This window comes from Gigantopelta aegis, chromosome 9, assembly GCF_016097555.1.
Source record: "Gigantopelta aegis isolate Gae_Host chromosome 9, Gae_host_genome, whole genome shotgun sequence".
Classification (NCBI taxonomy): Eukaryota; Metazoa; Mollusca; class Gastropoda; order Neomphalida; family Peltospiridae; genus Gigantopelta; species Gigantopelta aegis.
The window spans coordinates 34,363,487-34,383,486 of NC_054707.1; the positions used below are offsets into that span (position 1 = coordinate 34,363,487).

General features: G+C 36.7%; 1 protein-coding gene across 1 annotated transcript in view; it reads left to right on the forward strand.

Moving 5' to 3' along the window:
* Positions 1 to 20,000, forward strand: part of LOC121381842 (protein white-like) — a 42,252-nt gene that overhangs the window by 11,687 nt on the left and 10,565 nt on the right. Inside the window, exons 4-12 of the mRNA XM_041511206.1 lie at positions 4,693 to 4,879; positions 6,018 to 6,089; positions 7,082 to 7,180; positions 8,304 to 8,470; positions 10,016 to 10,087; positions 12,983 to 13,085; positions 13,747 to 13,851; positions 18,817 to 18,848; positions 19,598 to 19,703. Coding sequence (XP_041367140.1) covers positions 4,693 to 4,879; positions 6,018 to 6,089; positions 7,082 to 7,180; positions 8,304 to 8,470; positions 10,016 to 10,087; positions 12,983 to 13,085; positions 13,747 to 13,851; positions 18,817 to 18,848; positions 19,598 to 19,703 — 943 coding nt within the window. The remainder of the gene's footprint in view (positions 1 to 4,692; positions 4,880 to 6,017; positions 6,090 to 7,081; positions 7,181 to 8,303; positions 8,471 to 10,015; positions 10,088 to 12,982; positions 13,086 to 13,746; positions 13,852 to 18,816; positions 18,849 to 19,597; positions 19,704 to 20,000) is intronic.

Sequence of the window (20,000 nt, forward strand, 5' to 3'; positions counted from 1 at the left end):
AAAGCTACAAAACACACAAAATGAGATGAAATTTTGCCACCATTTTGAATAAATTAAATTTCCGGATATAAAAAGTGGTCGTAGACAAAATATTCCACCGAATTCCTGTTACGTGATCAAAATGGCCATAAAAACGATAAGGCATCTAGAAAAAGTGTGCCCACTGTTTGGCATCTTCCTACGCCCGTGAATATTATTGTAGTATTTTCTGTGTGTATTTATGATTGTTTGGTGTCGTAGTTTACTGTATTTGTGGTCTAAATTTGATCATCACATTACTCATCCCAATGCTTAAGCTCTCGCCTGTTTTCTGTATCAGTATAAAATTCCATCACTGTATTAACCAGCTATGCTACTGTAAACACTCATTTTCATCACTCGTTTTTAACTTTAACCTTTCGGCGTTTCACGTCAACATTTTAATGGTGTCAAGCTCTGTTCAATGCAGATTGTTGCTGGGAGAGGGAGAGAGAGAAAGAACATGTTTAATCAATTAAAACTTGATACCAAAACAAACTAACAAAAATCAGTAATAAGAACTAAAATTAATAAACATAAAACAATAATAAGAACTGAACGAACAAAGAGAAATCAACAGTCAGGCCCGTACGCGGGGGGGGGGGGGGGGGGCTCCTTTGGGCCGTCGATTACGCACCCCCCCCCCCCCCCATAAATTTCTGCGTACGGGCCTGAGGTTACAGTGTGGACTGAAGAAACTGTAACCGAAATCAATAATGAGAATTGAACAATCAGGAATCGACAATGATAACTAAACAAAATAACAGTGAAGAATGCTAACTGAACAAATTGCGACAGAAACTAATTATGATAACTGAATTAACTGTAGTAAATCCAGTACAGCGAACTGAACAAAGTCTAACAGAAAGCATTCACGAGAACTTAAAAAACATTTAAAAATGAACAAAAAACAAAAATGAGAACTGAACAAACTGTGATATCAATCTGTAATGAACACTGAACAAATTATTAACAGAAAGAAATGAGAATTGAACTGTAAAATAAGACATAATTAGTACTGAACTGTAACAAAACTCACTGATAAAAACTGAAGAAATTAGCAGAAACCAACAATAAAACTACGTAACTCTTTAAAAAAAATCATAATTAAAACTGGACAAATTATAACTGAACAGTAAACAATGCAAACTGAAAACCAAAATGGCAATAATGCGAACTGAACAAACTACAACATAGACCAGTAATGCAAACAACATATCGTACTGATGGTGGATGTGAACAAACTGTAACAGGAACCAACAATGAGAACTGAACAAATACCATCAATGCGAGATGAACAGAAATCAGTAATGAAAAGTGAACAAATTATATTTGTAGTAGGGGTGGGGGGAGACGAAATTTGTGTCACAAATAAATACATGTTAAATAGCAGTAAGAGTAATAAATATGAAGAGGAAATGGCAAAATAATTTGAAAAAAACATCAAAGTTAACAACATACATGAAATTTACCTATATATACGAATCTGTGTCAAGTGCCTGTGAGAAAATCGCACCAAGCTTCCAAATGTTTTCATAAACTTACCATAACAATCATGTGACGTCAAATCATTGATGACGTCAACAAAGTCGGTCGACGCCTCCCCCCAACCCCTCCCGTCTCGACTACTCAAACACAAACGAGTATACACACAGGCGCGTGTGCATGGGGGTCCGGGGTCGAATTTGTTTTATCATAAGTCTCAGGAAATATAAATAAGGATGATCTATTTCAATCTTGTTTAGGTCTGTTCATCATTTACGTAACTCAAAATTTGGTTGTTTTTTTTTTCAAATACTATATATATATATATATATATATATATATATATATATATATATATATATATATATATAGACACACACACACACACACACACACACACACACAGAGAGAGAGGGGTGGGGGGTGAGTGTTTACAGTAACATAGCAGGGTAGTACAGTGGTGGAATTTTATACTGAATACAGATAACAGGCGAGAGCTTAAGCATCGAGTCACAGTCGCCTAAAGTAGGACTCTGAAAATAATAGGAGGGACAATTAATATATTACTGGCAAATCCAATTGTCATCTTCCGACAGGACTCATTTTGTTCAGATCATGCTGACCGGTGAAGTATTTCATTTATGAGACAATACTTTTAAAATGCTTTATATTCACCACTAAAGATGTATCCAAGTAATAAGAGCCTCCAACTATTCACTAGTAGGTAAAAGTATTTTTAAAAGCCCCCTTTTCAGACGACCTCCTCCCATCATCGTGTGACCTTTTTGTAACGCCAAGGCCACTACTAGAAAATTATGTAACATTCAATACGTAACCTCTCCCAAAATACGTATTTTGACAAGTGACGTATTGTGGGCAGTTGGCCTGGGCGCAAAAGTCTGGACTGGTGGAAGGGACTTGGGGAGTGCTAACGGTCCACTGGTTAGGGGGCGCAATACTTGACTTTCCCCGGGCGCTGATCAATATTATAAGATTTTGTATTTATATTTGTTTGGTAATAATACCACAGTGGCACTGGATAGAAAATCATCAGTTAAAAACACAACAGCAATGATTAGCTGCATTTTAATTTATGAATAAATATGATAAAAGTATTTTTAAAACATGATATAACTCTTGATAAACACCTTCTCCATCCCCATGTTTCGTAAAATGGTGACCCCATGAAATCCCTTCCCCTCCCCACTAGAATGGTACATAGCCTAGTTGGTGAACTTTTGTACGGGGGACCACTTAATTTGAGAGATGGGACTATGGAATAAGTAACGAATTAGTATTTACCGGTAAGTATGACTGGGTGTTTGCCACATGCATACTTGCCCACAAATAGGTTTGCCACACAAACACACACCCAACACACAAAATTCCAAACAGAAAAGTAACAAAAAACAACAACAACCCAACCAACAACAAAACAAAAAAACACCTTCACACACACACTGTCAATTGTCTAATAACATGACTTACGGTATTTTTAAAAAAAGGGAGTAAAATTCATAGGCCTATAAATGTATTACATGACGACATTTAATAGCTGCCTTCTCCCTCAGATGCTTTCTGTTTATTAGCAAAGCTCTGGAATAACAAGGTTCCACCCAGGGTCCGAGGAGAGTGTTTGAAGGGGGAAGGGGGAGTTACATGGGATGAAAATCTGTTGGCTATAGGGAATTTGAGGCATGCACCCTCAACAAAAGTTTGACTTTCAGGCGTTCTAGTATAGCATTCTCAGCCAGAGAACAATAATGGGGAGTGGGGGGGGGGGGGGGAGAGGGCATGGGTCCCGCCCCCTCCCGCGTTCCGCACCCATAGCCAGGGCTCGAAATGGCCTGTGGCCAGGTCGCCAAATGCGACCAATGTCCCGTTTAGGAGACATAAATATTAAAAAATAATGGTGTTAGTCGCCCAAATAATATTATTTGATCGATCCTTTTTAGAGCTATAACATACATTGTGTATGAGCCACTCTTAATATTTATGTTGCATATATTTATTCCACGTTAAAATCTTGCTCGTGGTTCATGGTTCACTTACCTTAATTTGCCAACATCCATTATTATTTTTTGGGCCACCATATTTTTTGGCGAGTTTCGAGCCCTGCATAGCATCTTCTTTTCAAATCTGATGGTTTCGAAAAATGACGATATGAAATATATATTTATCAGAATTCCTTTATGGTTTCCATGGACGTTTAAAATAATGTTTTAATAATACTGATCGACACATCGTAAATACCAGCCTCAATAGGCCTAAAATGTTATTAAAATAATAAAAAATATATATCTTTACAAAATGTATAAAAAGCAGTACAGTCCACTCTACGACTCCTCTGGTGACCACAATTAAAGACAGAACAAATGTTGCGACCCATTCTGAATTGTGTTCTTGATTTTAGAAGAAGAAGAAAAAAAATCTCATATCCCATGTTAATCAATGGCAAAAATAGTTTGTTTACAACGCCCAGCCTCGTTTTCATAGTTATGCAGGTGGCGCTACAGACTGCGAAGGGGCCTTTTCCTCTGTCCATAATAATTCCGCCATTGTAACTTTATGTCACATGATGAAATATAGACATTCCATTGGATACCGGTAGACATCAGTTGTATAGCGTCGTGTAAACCGTTCACACTACACAACGCGACAGTCGCGTCCTCGTCATAGATCCGTTCACACTATACGACGTCCATCGTCTGCGACTGAACATGTTCGGTCGTGTCAAATGCAGTCGGGCAGACTGAAAGTCAGTCGCCGATGGATAATTTTTCAATACACACTACACGACGCGACTGAACTGTTAAGTTGAGTTGTGCTGAGTTGCATTTGTCTTACCTTGCCTGCACATTTGCCTTACCTTGTCTTGCCTTGCCTTAGCGTGGCTTGCCTTGCCTTGCCTTAGCTTGCCTTGCCTTGCCTTAGCTTGCCTTGCCCTCCTTTGCATTGCCTTTGCTTTACCATTCCTTGTCTTTGTCTTGCGTTGCTTTACCGTTCCTTGTCTTTGTGTTGCGTTGCGTTGCGTTGCCTTGGTTTGGTTTGGCTTGGCTTGCTTTGCCCTCCTTTGCATTTCCTTTGCCTTACCATTCCATCTATTTGCCTTGCGTTGCGTTGCCCAGCCTTGCTTTTGCCCTGCCTTGTATTTTGTTTAATTAACACTTTTGCATGTTCATGTTGCAGTGGAGCAGGCAAGTCTTCTCTTCTGAATGTGCTGACAGGTCGCAATGTTTCTAAGTATTGCGTGACCGGCGAGGTGCAGGTGAACGGAATCAACGTTGGCACGGGAATGAGAAACATTTCGGCCTACGTCCAGCAGCATGAACTGTTTATTGGCAATATGACAGTCAAAGAAACATTGGTTTTCAGAGTAAGTATACTTTATAGTACCTAACAGTAAAAGAAACATTAGTTTTCAGAGTAAGTATACTTTATAGTACCTGACAGTCAAAGAAAAGCTGGTTTTCAAAGTAAGTGTAGTTTCTGCTACCTGACGGTGAATAAACCACTGGATGTCAAATTAAGTGTAGTCTCTACTGCAATCATTTCATGGATAATCACATTCAAGGGTTTTCGGTGGGTCACGGTTTAAGTATTTTAGAAAAAAAGAAGAAAGTTTGTTTTGTTTAACGACATGACTAGAGCACATTGATTTATTAATCATCGGCTATTGGATGTCAAACATTTGGTCTTAGAGAGGAAACCTGCTATATTTTTCCATTAGTAGAAAGGGATCTCTTATATGCACCATCCTACAGACAGGATAGCATGTATCACGGCCTTTGATATACCAGTGGTGATGCACTGGCTGGAGCGAGAAATAGCTGAATGGGCCCACAGACAGGGATTGATCCCAAACAGACCGTGCATCAAGCGAACCTTTTACCACTGGCATACGTTCCGCCCCAAGTATTTTAGATTTAATGTGTATTTCTAAAAGGTCTCAGATTCATCCGTACTTCTTCCATACGCCCGTAGAAACTGGAATCCCAATGTCACATATAATTTGCACCCCCCCCCTGTATTTGGAGAGAAGCTAAGCTGACAATTAACAGAGTGTTTTCGAATATTTGAAGCTTATATAGAGAAATTAGAATTCTTACATTTTGTAGTACTTTTAATCATAAGAAAAACTATATTATATGGAAATGTTGCAATAGATATGAGATGGTAACATAACTTAGTTGATACTGCATGAACACGATTTAATTTAAGTAATCCAAACTTTTTTTCATGTGACATGGCTATCTGGGGCGTAGCTAGAGAGGAAAAAACGCCGAGGCAAACCCAGACCTGTAAAATAAATATCAGTGTCATGGGAAAAATAAAATAAATCTGGGGAAATTCCAGACGAGACAAGTGCCTCGTCTGCCTCGTGCTGACTACACCATTGGCTATGTATATCGTTTTATTAATTATATCTGTTCTGATTTTGTTACAGTATTTTTTTTTTCACTTACAATGTATATTCTCATGATGTATGATGTACAAAAGTTTTGTTTTGTTAGGCTTTACTGAGAATGGACAAATGTCTGGATCAAAAGGCAAGGCTGGCACGTGTTGACGAAGTTATTGGCGAGGTATAATTTTAAACTAGCTTACAAAAAACCTGTAGGCCATTACTGATTCCCATCTGCCAAAAATATGGCAAAACTGTCTAGACTCGGGTATTTAATGAGAATTTCATTAGTGGAAAGGAAAGGGATATTTTATTTAATGACACATGATACAACGTAGAGAGAGAGAGAGAGATTGAGAGAGTGAGTGAGTGAGTGAGCGAGTAAAACAATGAGACAGACACATCTCTAGACAGGAGAAATCCGCTACCTCTTTATTAGATAATCCTATTGAAAACGCAGTATGAGATCTTTTGTATGTTTCATGAGTGAGATTCTTAGCCTAATATAAATATAGGCTAAGTATGTTAATTACTCGTGTGCCAACAGGCTATCAATAGCTTCCAGAAAACATATCACCAATCGAATTAAGTACACTGCATCTTTCGGTATTAATAATTAACTTGTAAGAAGGAAATAAGGAAAGGAAAGTAATATTTTTTCAATGACACCCGATTACATTTTCTAAATTACGGCTGTTTATTTAGTGTCTAACACATGGTTATTTGATACTTAGTCGAGAGAAAGCGAGAGAAGAAACCCACTGCCGCCACATGGTCTACTCCTACCAATAATGCAGCAAGAAATTTTGTATATGAACTTTCCAATATATACAGAACAATACATACCACAGCCTTTGATATACCAGTTGTGGGATACTGGTTGGGATGGGAATTATAATTTATATTTGACCTCGAGGAAAACTTTAACTTTTCTTTTACTAGTACATGTATAAGCCTAATGGCAGATGTATAATAGAACACATGAATTCAGTATCAAAATTACATGACAGATTTCCTTTATCTACATCAAAAAAGAATCCTATGATTCAGTGACAACAAAATGGCAGATAAGCAAGCCTATAGCTACTTATAATCCATGTTTTGAGTGCTGAAACAAAAGATTTTTAAAAGCATGATTTTGGTTACTTACCAGAGTGTCTGTTGTGATTTCAGATGGGACTGTCAAAGTGTGTTAATACTCGAATTGGAACTCCGGGAGGAAAGAAGGGAATATCTGGGGGCGAAATGAAGAGGCTGTCTTTCGCCTGCGAGGTGAGATCATAATTACAAAATATATATTGTTGTACAAGTATCGCTGTAGTAATTTCAATAGGTTATTATCTATCTCATGGTACATTCCTTGACATGGTGAGGTAGCTTGTACGTCTCGGTGACCCAGAGAGCTATTCCAGCAGAAGTGTCAGCTCCTGGTAGGGTCATCTAAGCGGGATTTGGTCAAATGGTAGAGGCTAGACTAATATGGATCACTGTAGGTCACCCAAGCAGGATTGGTCAAAGGGTAGAGGCTAGACTAATATGGATCACTGCCATCACCCAAGCAGGATTGGTCAAAGGGTAGAGGCTAGACTAATATGGATCACTGCAGTCACCCAAGCAGGATTGGTCAAAGGGTAGAGGCTAGACTAATATGGATCACTGCCATCACCCAAGCAGGATTGGTCAAAGGGTAGAGGCTAGACTAATATGGATCACTGCCATCACCCAAGCAGGATTGGTCAAAGGGTAGAGGCTAGACTAATATGGATCACTGCGGGTCACCCAAGCTGGATTGGTCAAAGGGTAGAGGCTAGACTAATATGGATCACTGCGGGTCACCCAAGCTGGATTGGTCAAAGGGTAGAGGCTAGACTAATATGGATCACTGTGGGTCCCCCAAGGGGGATCGTTCAAAGGGTAGAGGCTAGACTAATATAGATCACTGCCAAATACGGATGAGCTGGGCCAAACTACTTGTAATGAGATGCTTAACTGCAGCTAAACACACATTCACTCATGTGACAAACAATAGAAGAAAATGCAGTCCTAAATATCACATTGGTATTATGTAAATACTATATTAACAGAAGGTTTGATTGAGGGAGGGACATGGCCTCCATGGCCCCACCCCTGGCTACGCCACTGAATTTTAACCTTGCAGTCAACAAGGACATGCGAAGATAGACCCACATCACAGCCAGCTAAATCTGACGACAATAGTAGCTGATTATTTGGATATCTGAAATAATATGACACTTTATATACAAGTATACATTTTAAATGCATGAAAAATCCAAAATTGTACATTCAAATAAAAGAAATAAAAGTATTTTTCTGGATACATTTGTTTTAACTTGACCATCTGTGCAACCATCTGGATCTGCTTCATCTTGTCCAGATGCTGACCAACCCACCCCTGATGTTCTGTGACGAGCCGACGTCTGGTTTGGACTCGTTCATGGCTCAGAACATCGTGCAGACGTTGAAGGAGACGACTCAGAAGGGGAGGACGATTCTGTGTACAATTCACCAGCCGTCCTCCGAGGTGTTCGCCTTGTTTGATCAGTAGGTCTCCCTCCACCTGGACCCCATCCCACGAGCGATCGTAGCCCCAAGGTCACCTTAAAGGTCCTATGTCAAAGTTAAAGCCACAATATTTTGCTAATTTCACATTTAATTGTAATAAATAACCACAAATTAATCGATCCCATGCATTATCTTTCTATAATAAACTTAAAAATAATAATAAGTATTGTACTGGACGACTAGAGGGGTGTCCCGAATAATATATGGCTAAATATAGCATGATCACCATCTTTGTTTCTTTGTAAGTTGTCTGCAAAGAATTTTGGAAAGAACTTAGTGTGTTGAAAGTGTATGCATAAAACAGTGACATCACTAGTTGATGCGTCTGACACACTCTCAAGATTCCCCCATAAAATACTCCTTTTTTTTCTACTAATAAATGGAATTATTTGGTTAAAAACCTTTTACAGGCATATAGCTGAAGGTATAAACTTTATGTTTCAAAGCAAAAATTAATAAATATTTTTGGTGTGAACCGACATTATTACAAGTTTGACATAGCATCTTTAACTACCCTATGCACATAAGGTGATCTTAGCGGTAAGATTGCTTCATGGGACGGGGCCCAGGACCATAACACCTCATAACTATTATATAATAAGTTTCATTCTTTTTTATTTTGATTTTCAAGATTATTTCCAAGTATGGTTAAAGCACTGTGTGTCTTTGGTTCACACTTCTGCTATATGCGCTGACTGTCCTTACACCTTTGTGGTCATAAACCAGTCCCTCTGAATTGTTCAATCTTACTATGAGTGGGAGTTGGAACTGAGATTCGAAGCCAGTACTGGTACCTACTATTCCATATGATTTTTGTTTTACATAATAGTACATTTAACCACTGATAGAATAACATATACAACGGCCTTCAATAAACTGGTTGTGCAACACTCACTCAAATCGCATTAAATAATAAATAGTATTTTAAAGGGACATACCCTAGTTTTTAAACACTAAGGCATAGTTTTCACTATTAGAGCCGTTTATGATCACTGAAATCAAATATTACTTATATTTTATTGTTTAGATTATTCATTTCATAACAACAAGTGTTTCTGGTCATCTTGGTGTTTCTCATACCACATAATGCATTTTTCATATTTTTAAAAACGCACGTGTGTCTGAGAAGTAATGATTATTGAATCGCGTTTTAGTCTATTTTTAAGGGTATTTCAACGTCACAGCTTCTATTGTATCCAAATTTGTTTCAGGTTTGTAAATTAACCAAACTTAGTGTCCATTGTTATGGGTTGAAACTAGGGTTTAGGTGAAAAATATGCCTTATAGTGTTTAAAAACTAGGGTCTGTCCTTTTAAGGTATTTTGTGCGTTTTAGATCCTGCAAGGGTAAGTTTTGGCTGAATAATGTAACGAAATTATAATTTACAAAGCATAATTATTTTGATAAAGTCTTGATGCACATAATGATAATGATTGTGATGAAAACAGTTTTGCAATATGCATGTATTTCTTCTTCATTTGTTGCTAATAAGAGTATATTTAGTCAATATGTTTGTATTTTCAGTGTACTGCTATTAGCAGAAGGGCGTACAGCATTTATGGGAACCGCACAGAAGGCTTATTCATTTTTCAGTGGGTAAGTTACGTACATTTTTTGTACTAATATTCAAAGGCTTTTTATACACGGTCACTGTAGGCAAGATACAACACGATATGATACAACAAACAATCAAGTACCAAATAGGATCAAATATGCAGTTCAGATAAAACATTAAAGTTAAAAAAAATTGTTTTCTTTAACGATACCACTAGAGCACATTAATTTGTTAATCATTGGATGTCTAACATTTGGTAATTTTGACAGATACATGTAGTCTTAGAGAGGAAACCCACTACTTTTTTCCATTGGTAACAAGGTAAAATATTAAAGTTAAAAAGTTTGTTTTCTTAAACAACACAACTAAAGCACATTGATTTATTAATCATTGGATGTCTAAAATTTGGTAATTTTGACATATACATGTAGTATTATAGAGGAAACCCGCTACATTTTTTCATTAATAGCAAGGGATCTTTTACATGCACCATCCCACAGAGAGGATAGCACATACCATGGCCATAGATATATACCGTAGTGCACTGGTTGGAACGAGAAATAGCCCAATGGGCAACCAACAGGGATTGATCCCAGACGGACCGCTCATCAGCCGAGTGCTTTACCACTTAACATTAAAGAGTCAAGTCATGTTAAAACAGTCTGCTAATAGTGCTATACACACAATATTATTATTTTGAAATTTAGGTAACAACATTCAACAACGAAAAGCCCCCAATCCAAAATCCAGCTGGCCTGTGTTGAATCTCAAACTTGCCAATAATATATACTTTTTTAAATCTGATTTTTTTTAAACAATATTTATTAATGTTTAACGTTTGGGATTGACAAACAGGCGATGCCTATATTAAGGTCTCTCCCTACATTTTACAAATACAATTTTTACAAAACATAGCAGACAAAACAATAGTTGTGAGAAAAACAATCACACACGAGAAATGAACAGAAACAGGACAGACAGACAGAATGAGAGAGAGGGAGAGAGAGAGAGAGAGAGAGAGAGAGAGAGAGAGAATGAGAGAGAATGAATGAATGAATGAGAATTGTCAGATAATGTCAAAGCGTTTGCTTGCAACAATAAACTGTTGAACCCTTTTAAACATGTCAACGTTTTCTTGGTCATCAAAATTTGGAATTCCAAGTAAAAGCACTTTGTAATTTAAATTTGAGTAAGCAAATAGAAATTGAGCACGTTGTCTGTCATAGTTTGAGCAATGGAGTAAGAAATGTTCAGAATTCTCAATAGGATGGCCACAGGCACAGATTGGAGTATCCGATATAAAACGTGTAAATGTGTGTCCATTTAAGTCGCTAATATTTAGACGAAGATGACAGTGTAATATCTCTGGTCTTCTCTCACACGTGTAAAAATAAAATGGAGTTTTAGTTTTGTTTGCATATAAGTGTTTTTTAAAGCAACTTATGGATAAAGAATTTCTAGTATTAATTGGTAATTTGTTCCATAATTTAACTCCTGAATGGAAGAACGAATCAGAAAATAGTTTTGTTCGGCATCAGCATCACGCAACAGGTAGCGAGAATGTTCTGATACTGTTTTGGACAATTTTTGGGATAGGTAAGCCAGAGTCATACCTTTACAAAGTCGATACATCATACATAATTTGTGGCATTTTCTTCTCTCTGATAAAGTCACAAAATCAGTTTCCTTGTATAATGACTGATGAGATGTTCCACGAACAGCACCACAAATAGTGCGTAGAGCATCTAATTGAATATTTTCAAGCTGCTGGGATAAATGCAATGTACAGTTGTCCCAAATTACATCAGCATAGTCAAAAAGAGGAAGGATAAATGTGTTGTGTATTTTTTCCAACAATTTCCTAGATAACCTATATTTAAGCGACCGAAGGCAACTATTCATTTTAGATGTTTTATCAATAACAGTTTGCACGTGAAGTTGCCATTCACCAGTCCCAAATGTTTATGAAAATTGACTTCTATAATTTCCTCATTATTAAGATACAAAGTGGGTTTAGTCAGGGGAGACGACTTCCGCGTGAAAGTGAATGTTTTAGTTTTGGCAAAACTAAATTTAACAAGCCACCTTTTGGCCCAGTTATTAATACGTTTTAGATCAGAGTTTAAAATATTACTGGCGGCCTGTGGGTCATCCACTTTTGTGAATAAAGAAGTATCGTCAGCGAAGAGTCGTCTGTTTGAGTCTATTCCATTTACTATATCGTTGATATATATTAAGAATAGCATTGGACCAAGAACTGAACCTTGGGGAAGCCAGCAGGAATAATTTTAGTACTTGAAAATTTCGCTTCAATAACTACTCGTTGTTTACGGTTGGACAAATAATTTTCGAACCAATATAAGAGGTTGCCTGAAATTCCTATAGATTTTAATTTCGTTACCATACCTTTATGCCAAACTCTGTCAAAGGCTTTACTAATATCACAAAAAAACAGCTCTAACCTCCTTGCCCTCGTCCAACGCCTGGCAAATAAAATTGTACAGGTCAAGAAGTTGATTAACTGTCGAGTCCCCTGGTATAAATCCCGATTGAAATTTGGTTATAATACTATTATCTTTTAAGAAATTGAACACATGTTTAAAAATACATTTCTCAAACAATTTTGATAAGTTACTTAGAATTGATATCGGTCTATAGTTACTAATATCGTGGACAGAACCTTTTTTATGGATAGGTGTAACATTGGCTAGTTTCCAATTAGAGGGAAAATATGAGCGTTGTATTGAAAGATTGAAAAGTCGAGTTAATGGGTGGGAAAGTTCTGAAGCTAACATTTTTAATAATGTATTGCTAATGAGATCTGGACCAGCAGACTTTGCCGGATTTAATGACTTTAAGATATCTTCTACCGGTGCATATAGATAAACAGCTTCGTTATTCTTAAGTTACTGTCATTTACATTTTCTGTTTTGTAGATTAGGTTACCCATGTCCAGTGAACTTTAACCCTGCTGACTTTTATGTTCTGACATTGGCCATAATCCCTGGAAAAGAGGATGAAACTAGGAAAACTGTACAGGTTGAAAGATGTTTTTGTTATATATAATGTAGGTTTTTAGAGGTAAATGTAAACCCAAAACAATTATAAATCAAGCTGAAATGCTTTAATACACCTACATTTTAAAATGGCGCAAGTGAAAACCTGCGGGTTTTTTTTTCCATCGTACAGCAATACCTCACTTTAATGACGTCATCGTAGTTCACAGGTGTATAAATAAACACTGCCATGTTGCTTTGTCTGTGTGTTGGGGGGGGGGGGGGGTACCTCCGAGCGTTACATAATATTTTGGGGGTGTATGGTCTAGCGTTACAGGGCGTTACAAGGTGGTGGGTGGGTGTCTAATTTTGACAAAAAATAGAGTTACGTAATATTTGAATGGCCCCTTACGTCCTCTTTATGAGATATGTCATACATGACCCACTGTTTTTAAAAATCTCTAAAACAAGTGATGTTTTTGAAAAATTAATATTCATGGATGTTATGGAAAATAAGTGATACACTTTTATTTTGAAAATAGACTTTAAAAAAGATATATGATACTTTCATTTTTTTGTCAAAACATTTTTACTGAAAATATATGATGTTTTCATTTTAATAACATTTTACAGAATGATTGGCTGTTATGTCACAGACCTTTTACAGAAAATGTGTGTTATTTACATTTGAAATGAATTTACAGACAATCTGTGACGCATTCGACCAAAGTGAGGAAATGAACGAGATTGCTTCTGAAACCGAGATACTGATGAAACAGAATCACGAAAAGGAACTGGAATCCGTACTGGTAAGATCAAACAAAGTTAAGAAGCTAAATTATGCATTTTAAGTTAACAATTAAGTGTTTTTTTCGTCAGGAAAAAACATTTATGAACTGAATGGAAGCTATATGTTTATTTCGATATTTAGTCCTTAGAGCGAAATAAAGATAGACAGATAAATAGATAGATAAATAGATAGTGAGATAGATAGTGAAATAGATAGATAGTGAAATATATATATATATATAGAGAAAGAGAGAGAGAGAGAGAGAGGGGGGGGAGGGAGGGGGGGGGGGGCTAACAATAAAGCATCAAGCAAGCGTTTTTTATTGCATTTTCCTATAGACAAGATAATACCTAATTTGGCTTTTGACGTACCAGTCGTGGAACACTGGTCAGGACGTGAATAACATGAATCAACCGAGGGCGATCGATCTTGAAATCCATCGCACCTCAGACAGAGCCCTATACCACCAAGATACATCCTCCCTCTGATGAACTGTATGTTTGTTCTGATGGAATCGTTGTTCTAACATGATATACAGAGAATACCACATGATTGGCTGTTATGTCACAGACCTTTGCACCTCAGACAGAGCCCTATACCACCAAGCTACATCCTCCCTCTGATGAACTGTATGTTTGTTCTGATGGAATCGTTGTTCTAACATGATATACAGAGAATACCACATGATTGGCTGTTATGTCACAGACCTTTGCACCTCAAACAGAGCCCTATACCACCAAGATACATCCTCCCTCTGATGAACTGTATGTTTGTTCTGATGGAATCGTTGTTCTAACATGATATACAGAGAATACCACATGATTGGCTGTTATGTCACAGACCTTTGCACCTCAGACAGAGCCCTATACCACCAAGATACATCCTCCCTCTGATGAACTGTATGTTTGTTCTGATGGAATCGTTGTTCTAACATGATATACAGAGAATACCACACCATTGGCTGTTATGTCACAGACCTTTGCACCTCAGACAGAGCCCTATACCACCAAGATACATCCTCCCTCTGATGAACTGTATGTTTGTTCTGATGGAATCGTTGTTCTAACATGATATACAGAGAATACCACATGATTGGCTGTTATGTCACAGACCTTTGCACCTCAGACAGAGCCCTATACCACCAAGATACATCCTCCCTCTGATGAACTGTATGTTTGTTCTGATGGAATCGTTGTTCTAACATGATATACAGAGAATACCACATGATTGGCTGTTATGTCACAGACCTTTGCACCTCAGACAGAGCCCTATACCACCAAGCTACATCCTCCCTCTGATGAACTGTATGTTTGTTCTGATGGAATCGTTGTTCTAACATGATATACAGAGAATACCACATGATTGGCTGTTATGTCACAGACCTTTGCACCTCAGACAGAGCCCTATACCACCAAGCTACATCCTCCCTCTGATGAACTGTATGTTTGTTCTGATGGAATCGTTGTTCTAACATGATATACAGAGAATACCACATGATTGGCTGTTATGTCACAGACCTTTGCACCTCAGACAGAGCCCTATACCATCAAGATACATCCTCCCTCTGATGAACTGTATGTTTGTTCTGATGGAATCGTTGTTCTAACATGATATACAGAGAATACCACATGATTGGCTGTTATGTCACAGACCTTTGCACCTCAGACAGAGCCCTATACCACCAAGATACATCCTCCCTCTGATGAACTGTATGTTTGTTCTGATGGAATCGTTGTTCTAACATGATATACAGAGAATACCACATGATTGGCTGTTATGTCACAGACCTTTGCACCTCAGACAGAGCCCTATACCACCAAGATACATCCTCCCTCTGATGAACTGTATGTTTGTTCTGATGGAATCGTTGTTCTAACATGATATACAGAGAATACCACATGATTGGCTGTTATGTCACAGACCTTTGCACCTCAGACAGAGCCCTATACCACCAAGATACATCCTCCCTCTGATGAACTGTATGTTTGTTCTGATGGAATCGTTGTTCTAACATGATATACAGAGAATACCACATGATTGGCTGTTATGTCACAGACCTTTGCACCTCAGACAGAGCCCTATACCACCAAGATACATCCTCCCTCTGATGAACTGTATGTTTGTTCTGATGGAATCGTTGTTCTAACATGATATACAGAGAATACCACATGATTGGCTGTTATGTCACAGACCTTTGCACCTCAGACAGAGCCCTATACCACCAAGATACATCCTCCCTCTGATGAACTGTATGTTTGTTCTGATGGAATCGTTGTTCTAACATGATATACAGAGAATACCACATGATTGGCTGTTATGTCACAGACCTTTGGCTAAAAGAAATGAATAATAGAAATTTAACAGGAGTAATTTTTTCTTGATTTTAAAAAAGCAATCGATTTGGTTGACCATAAAATTCTTGTTTCTAATGCTACAATTTTGATAAAGGTTCCATAAAGTTAATAAAGTCCTATCTCCAAAACAGAAAACAGCAAGTATACATAGGGAATACTCAATCATCTTATTTAAATGTTAGAGCAGGTGTACCACAGGGCTCAGTACTTGGACCCTTACTCTTTCTTATGTTCATTAATGACCTTCCATTAGCTATTACTGAATCACATGTAGATATGTTTGCAGATAATACAACAATACATGTTTCAGACCCATCAATAAACATTATAAAAGATAAATTAAATAAAGATATAAAAAGCAACACTAACTTCAAAAATAACTCTGCTAGCAAAAATAAAGAAGTATCTTCCTCTAAATATTAGAATACTTTATTTTAATGCTTATATTCAACCATTATTCGATTACTGTTTGACTGTATGGGGAAATTGTTCTAAATTAGACTTAGAAAGAATAAATAAATTACAAAAATGAACAACACATCTTATTTTTGACAAATCACCTGATGATCCAACAGATTTACTTTTTCATGAACGTCATACCTCAGAGACCTGTTTAATCCAGTATCATCAATTTATGAACTTCGCTTCATTGATTATGGAAATATTTTAGCTCCCCGACCAAAAATAGAGCACTACAAGAAAAGCTTTCAATTTTTGGAGTTGGTATTGGAAAGAGTTTACCTAATGATGTTAAAAATGTACTCATTTAAATATATTTAAGAACATTTTTTTGAAACACTTCTTAGAAACATGATTGCTCTTCTACATAATTATGTTTTAATATTTTTTTATGGTTGAATATATTGTACATACATGTATGGTTTTGTTAGTTTTTTTTTTTAATAATTAATATTATTATTATTATTATTGTTATAATTAGTAAGAAGGCCTCAGGGGAGAATAGTCTAAAACTAACTGAGATACCTTCTATAAATAAAGATTTTATTATTATTATTATTATTATTATTAGATACCATTTAACTTGCGAGTTCTTTAAAAACAATCTTATAAGTAAAAGTGAGATGAATACGTTTTTTAAACAAAGAGTGTCTAAAATAAATGGTATCTAATGACTATGAGTGTGGTATTCTGTTTCTCACATATCCTAAAAGAAAAAACATGTTTAAACGAAATATAAAATATGTTCTAACTAAACACATTGAATACCCTTGTGCATGTCATTGTGCACATCGCAGAACAATCAGTTTCAGATTAACTTGTACGTCACAAAGCAATCAACTTTGGTTGTGCCTATTTCATTGGATGATATGGTTTTAGGATCCGGGTCATCACCATGGAGCAGCCTTCCAGATGTCTTTATATCGACACCACACGTGTACTGTAGATCACTGTGTGATACCAAACATCTCTAACACATTGTTCTCATCAACAGGTTTTAAAAAACAAGAGTCCATCTGACCATAGTTTAATGTTTAAAAATCTCATATTTGAACCATGTACAACAAATCGGGCTTAAATATTTAAGTATATTTACACATAAAATATTTAAAACTAAATGTCAATTGGCAGGATTCGAGCATATTGTGTTGACTCACATTCTTGACCACAGGGACATCAACAAGAATGGAATGAGCAGGATTTAGCTGTCTGTTGGGTGCTCACTTGTCGTGCTTGGTGGATGCATTTGGGGTTTTTTCATTCCAACCAGTGCACAACAATTGGTCAAAGGCCGTGGTACGTGCTTTCCTGTATGTGTGAAAGTGCATATAAAAGATCCCTTGCTGCATTGGGAAAAAGATAGAGGGTTTCCTCTGTTGACAATGTGTCAGAATTACCAAATGTTTGACATTCATTAGCGAATGATTACTGTAATTATTCAATGTTCATTCCAGCCAGTGTACCCCAACTGGTATATCAAAGGACATGGTATGTGCAATCCTGTTTGTGGGAAAGTGCATATAAAAAGATCCCTTGCTGCATTAGGAAAAATGTGTCAGAATTACCGTATGTTTGACGCCCAATAGCCGATGATTAATAAATCATTGTGTCGTTAAAGAAAACAAACTTTTTAACTCGACAAAAGTGGAAGTCCAACTAACCGTAGTTAAGAATGTGGATTGTCAAATACTCAGTTCAAAACTAAATGTCAGATTTTTGTATTACCGTACTAGAAGGATTCAGCTCTTTTGTTTTAAATATTACTGAAAAGAGTTTTAGTTTAGCCATGTAGGTTTCAATAATGTTTTTATTACAAACAAACTTAATTACGTTATAAAATAAATATAATTTTGCAGCTTGTGTTTAAATTCAGGAAATTATCAACCTAATCTTCATTTGCTATATCCATTATAAAAAACATGTTCATAAACAAAAATAAGGAAATAAGGAAAAAAAGAAATAAAGAAATAAATAGATAAACAAAAATCTTAGTTTATTTATAATTTTATTTCTTCTTTTTTGTTTGTTTTTTTAATTTGTTTCTTTTTGTTTAATGTTTAGAAAAACAATACCCCCAAAAATCCGAATTTACTATTAAGATATATTATCATTTGCCTTCTGTATTTGATTTTGTCATTTAAAAAAAAAATCCATATTTCATTATTTTTCAGTTCCAGGATGCATTTGACCAAAGCAATGATAGGTAATACTTTATCAGTGGTTTCCGAGTTGTACTGGAGTGTCAGGCTTCAGGAATAATGGACCATTTTATTTATATAAAGTAATTTTTAGAAGTATTACTTACAATTTGAAATGTTTTCAGAAGTTTAGTTTCTAGGCTTCAGTGACCTTAAAAGTAATACATTATTGTGTGTAAATAGGCTGTTGTGTAGAAAGCTTATTAAGATAGTTACTGCTATACCCGAAGTGTTTTACAAGTCTGAGATCCAATTTTTCTTGTTTTGTTTTAGACATCAGCAACATATTCACATACAAGTATGCACATACACACTAACACATGGGCATGGGATCGAAGATGCCAAAAGGTGTGTGGTGGCGTGTGCACTCACACACACACACACAAACATACATGTACATGTATAAATAATATATAAAAACCATCTCTAGACCCCCCCCCACCTCCATCCCCCCCCCCCCCCCCCCCACACACTTCCTATGCCAGTGCTACATACTGACTCACCATTAATTTAACCCACACTGTCTTGGGCACACACCTCAGCAACCAGGCCAGTCGGTCCCAAACAGGGGTCAATGATTTTATGTCATAGTTGTCGTTTGTAAGTGACAGAATAGTTGGTGTGTAGTTGCATCACACTGCTCCAATGAACCATTAAAACTCACTAGATATACCAGTGAATAATTATCATTTCCACCGGACCAAGCAGTGATCTTTGATTATATACATACATTTTATTTATTATGTTGTACCAGGTACAAAGCCTCATGGGTGAAGCAGTTTCGAATAGTATTTTGGAGAACCTGGATGTGTTTTTTTCGAGATGACCTCCTTTTCAAAGTCCGAGCTATGCAGTCAATTGTAAGTATTTTGTCATATGTCAAGTTTATATGACAGTTATCAGGCAGCAATAACTTGCTGAATAAATGCAGCCTACAGTAGTTATTTTTAAAGAGTTCGACAGTATAAAATGTAGAGTTGTTACGTTACGGATGCTTTAGAAACGACCATGTGCATTTTCTTCCTTTAAAGGGTTGCCTTGAGTTTTAGGGTTGATCAGGTTCAGTCAGCTTCGTAGGAGGGACATTTGAAGTGGAGCTGGGAGCAAGCTAACCTTGCATCTGTGGAACAAAACAGCAATGTGTTGGATTAAATGTT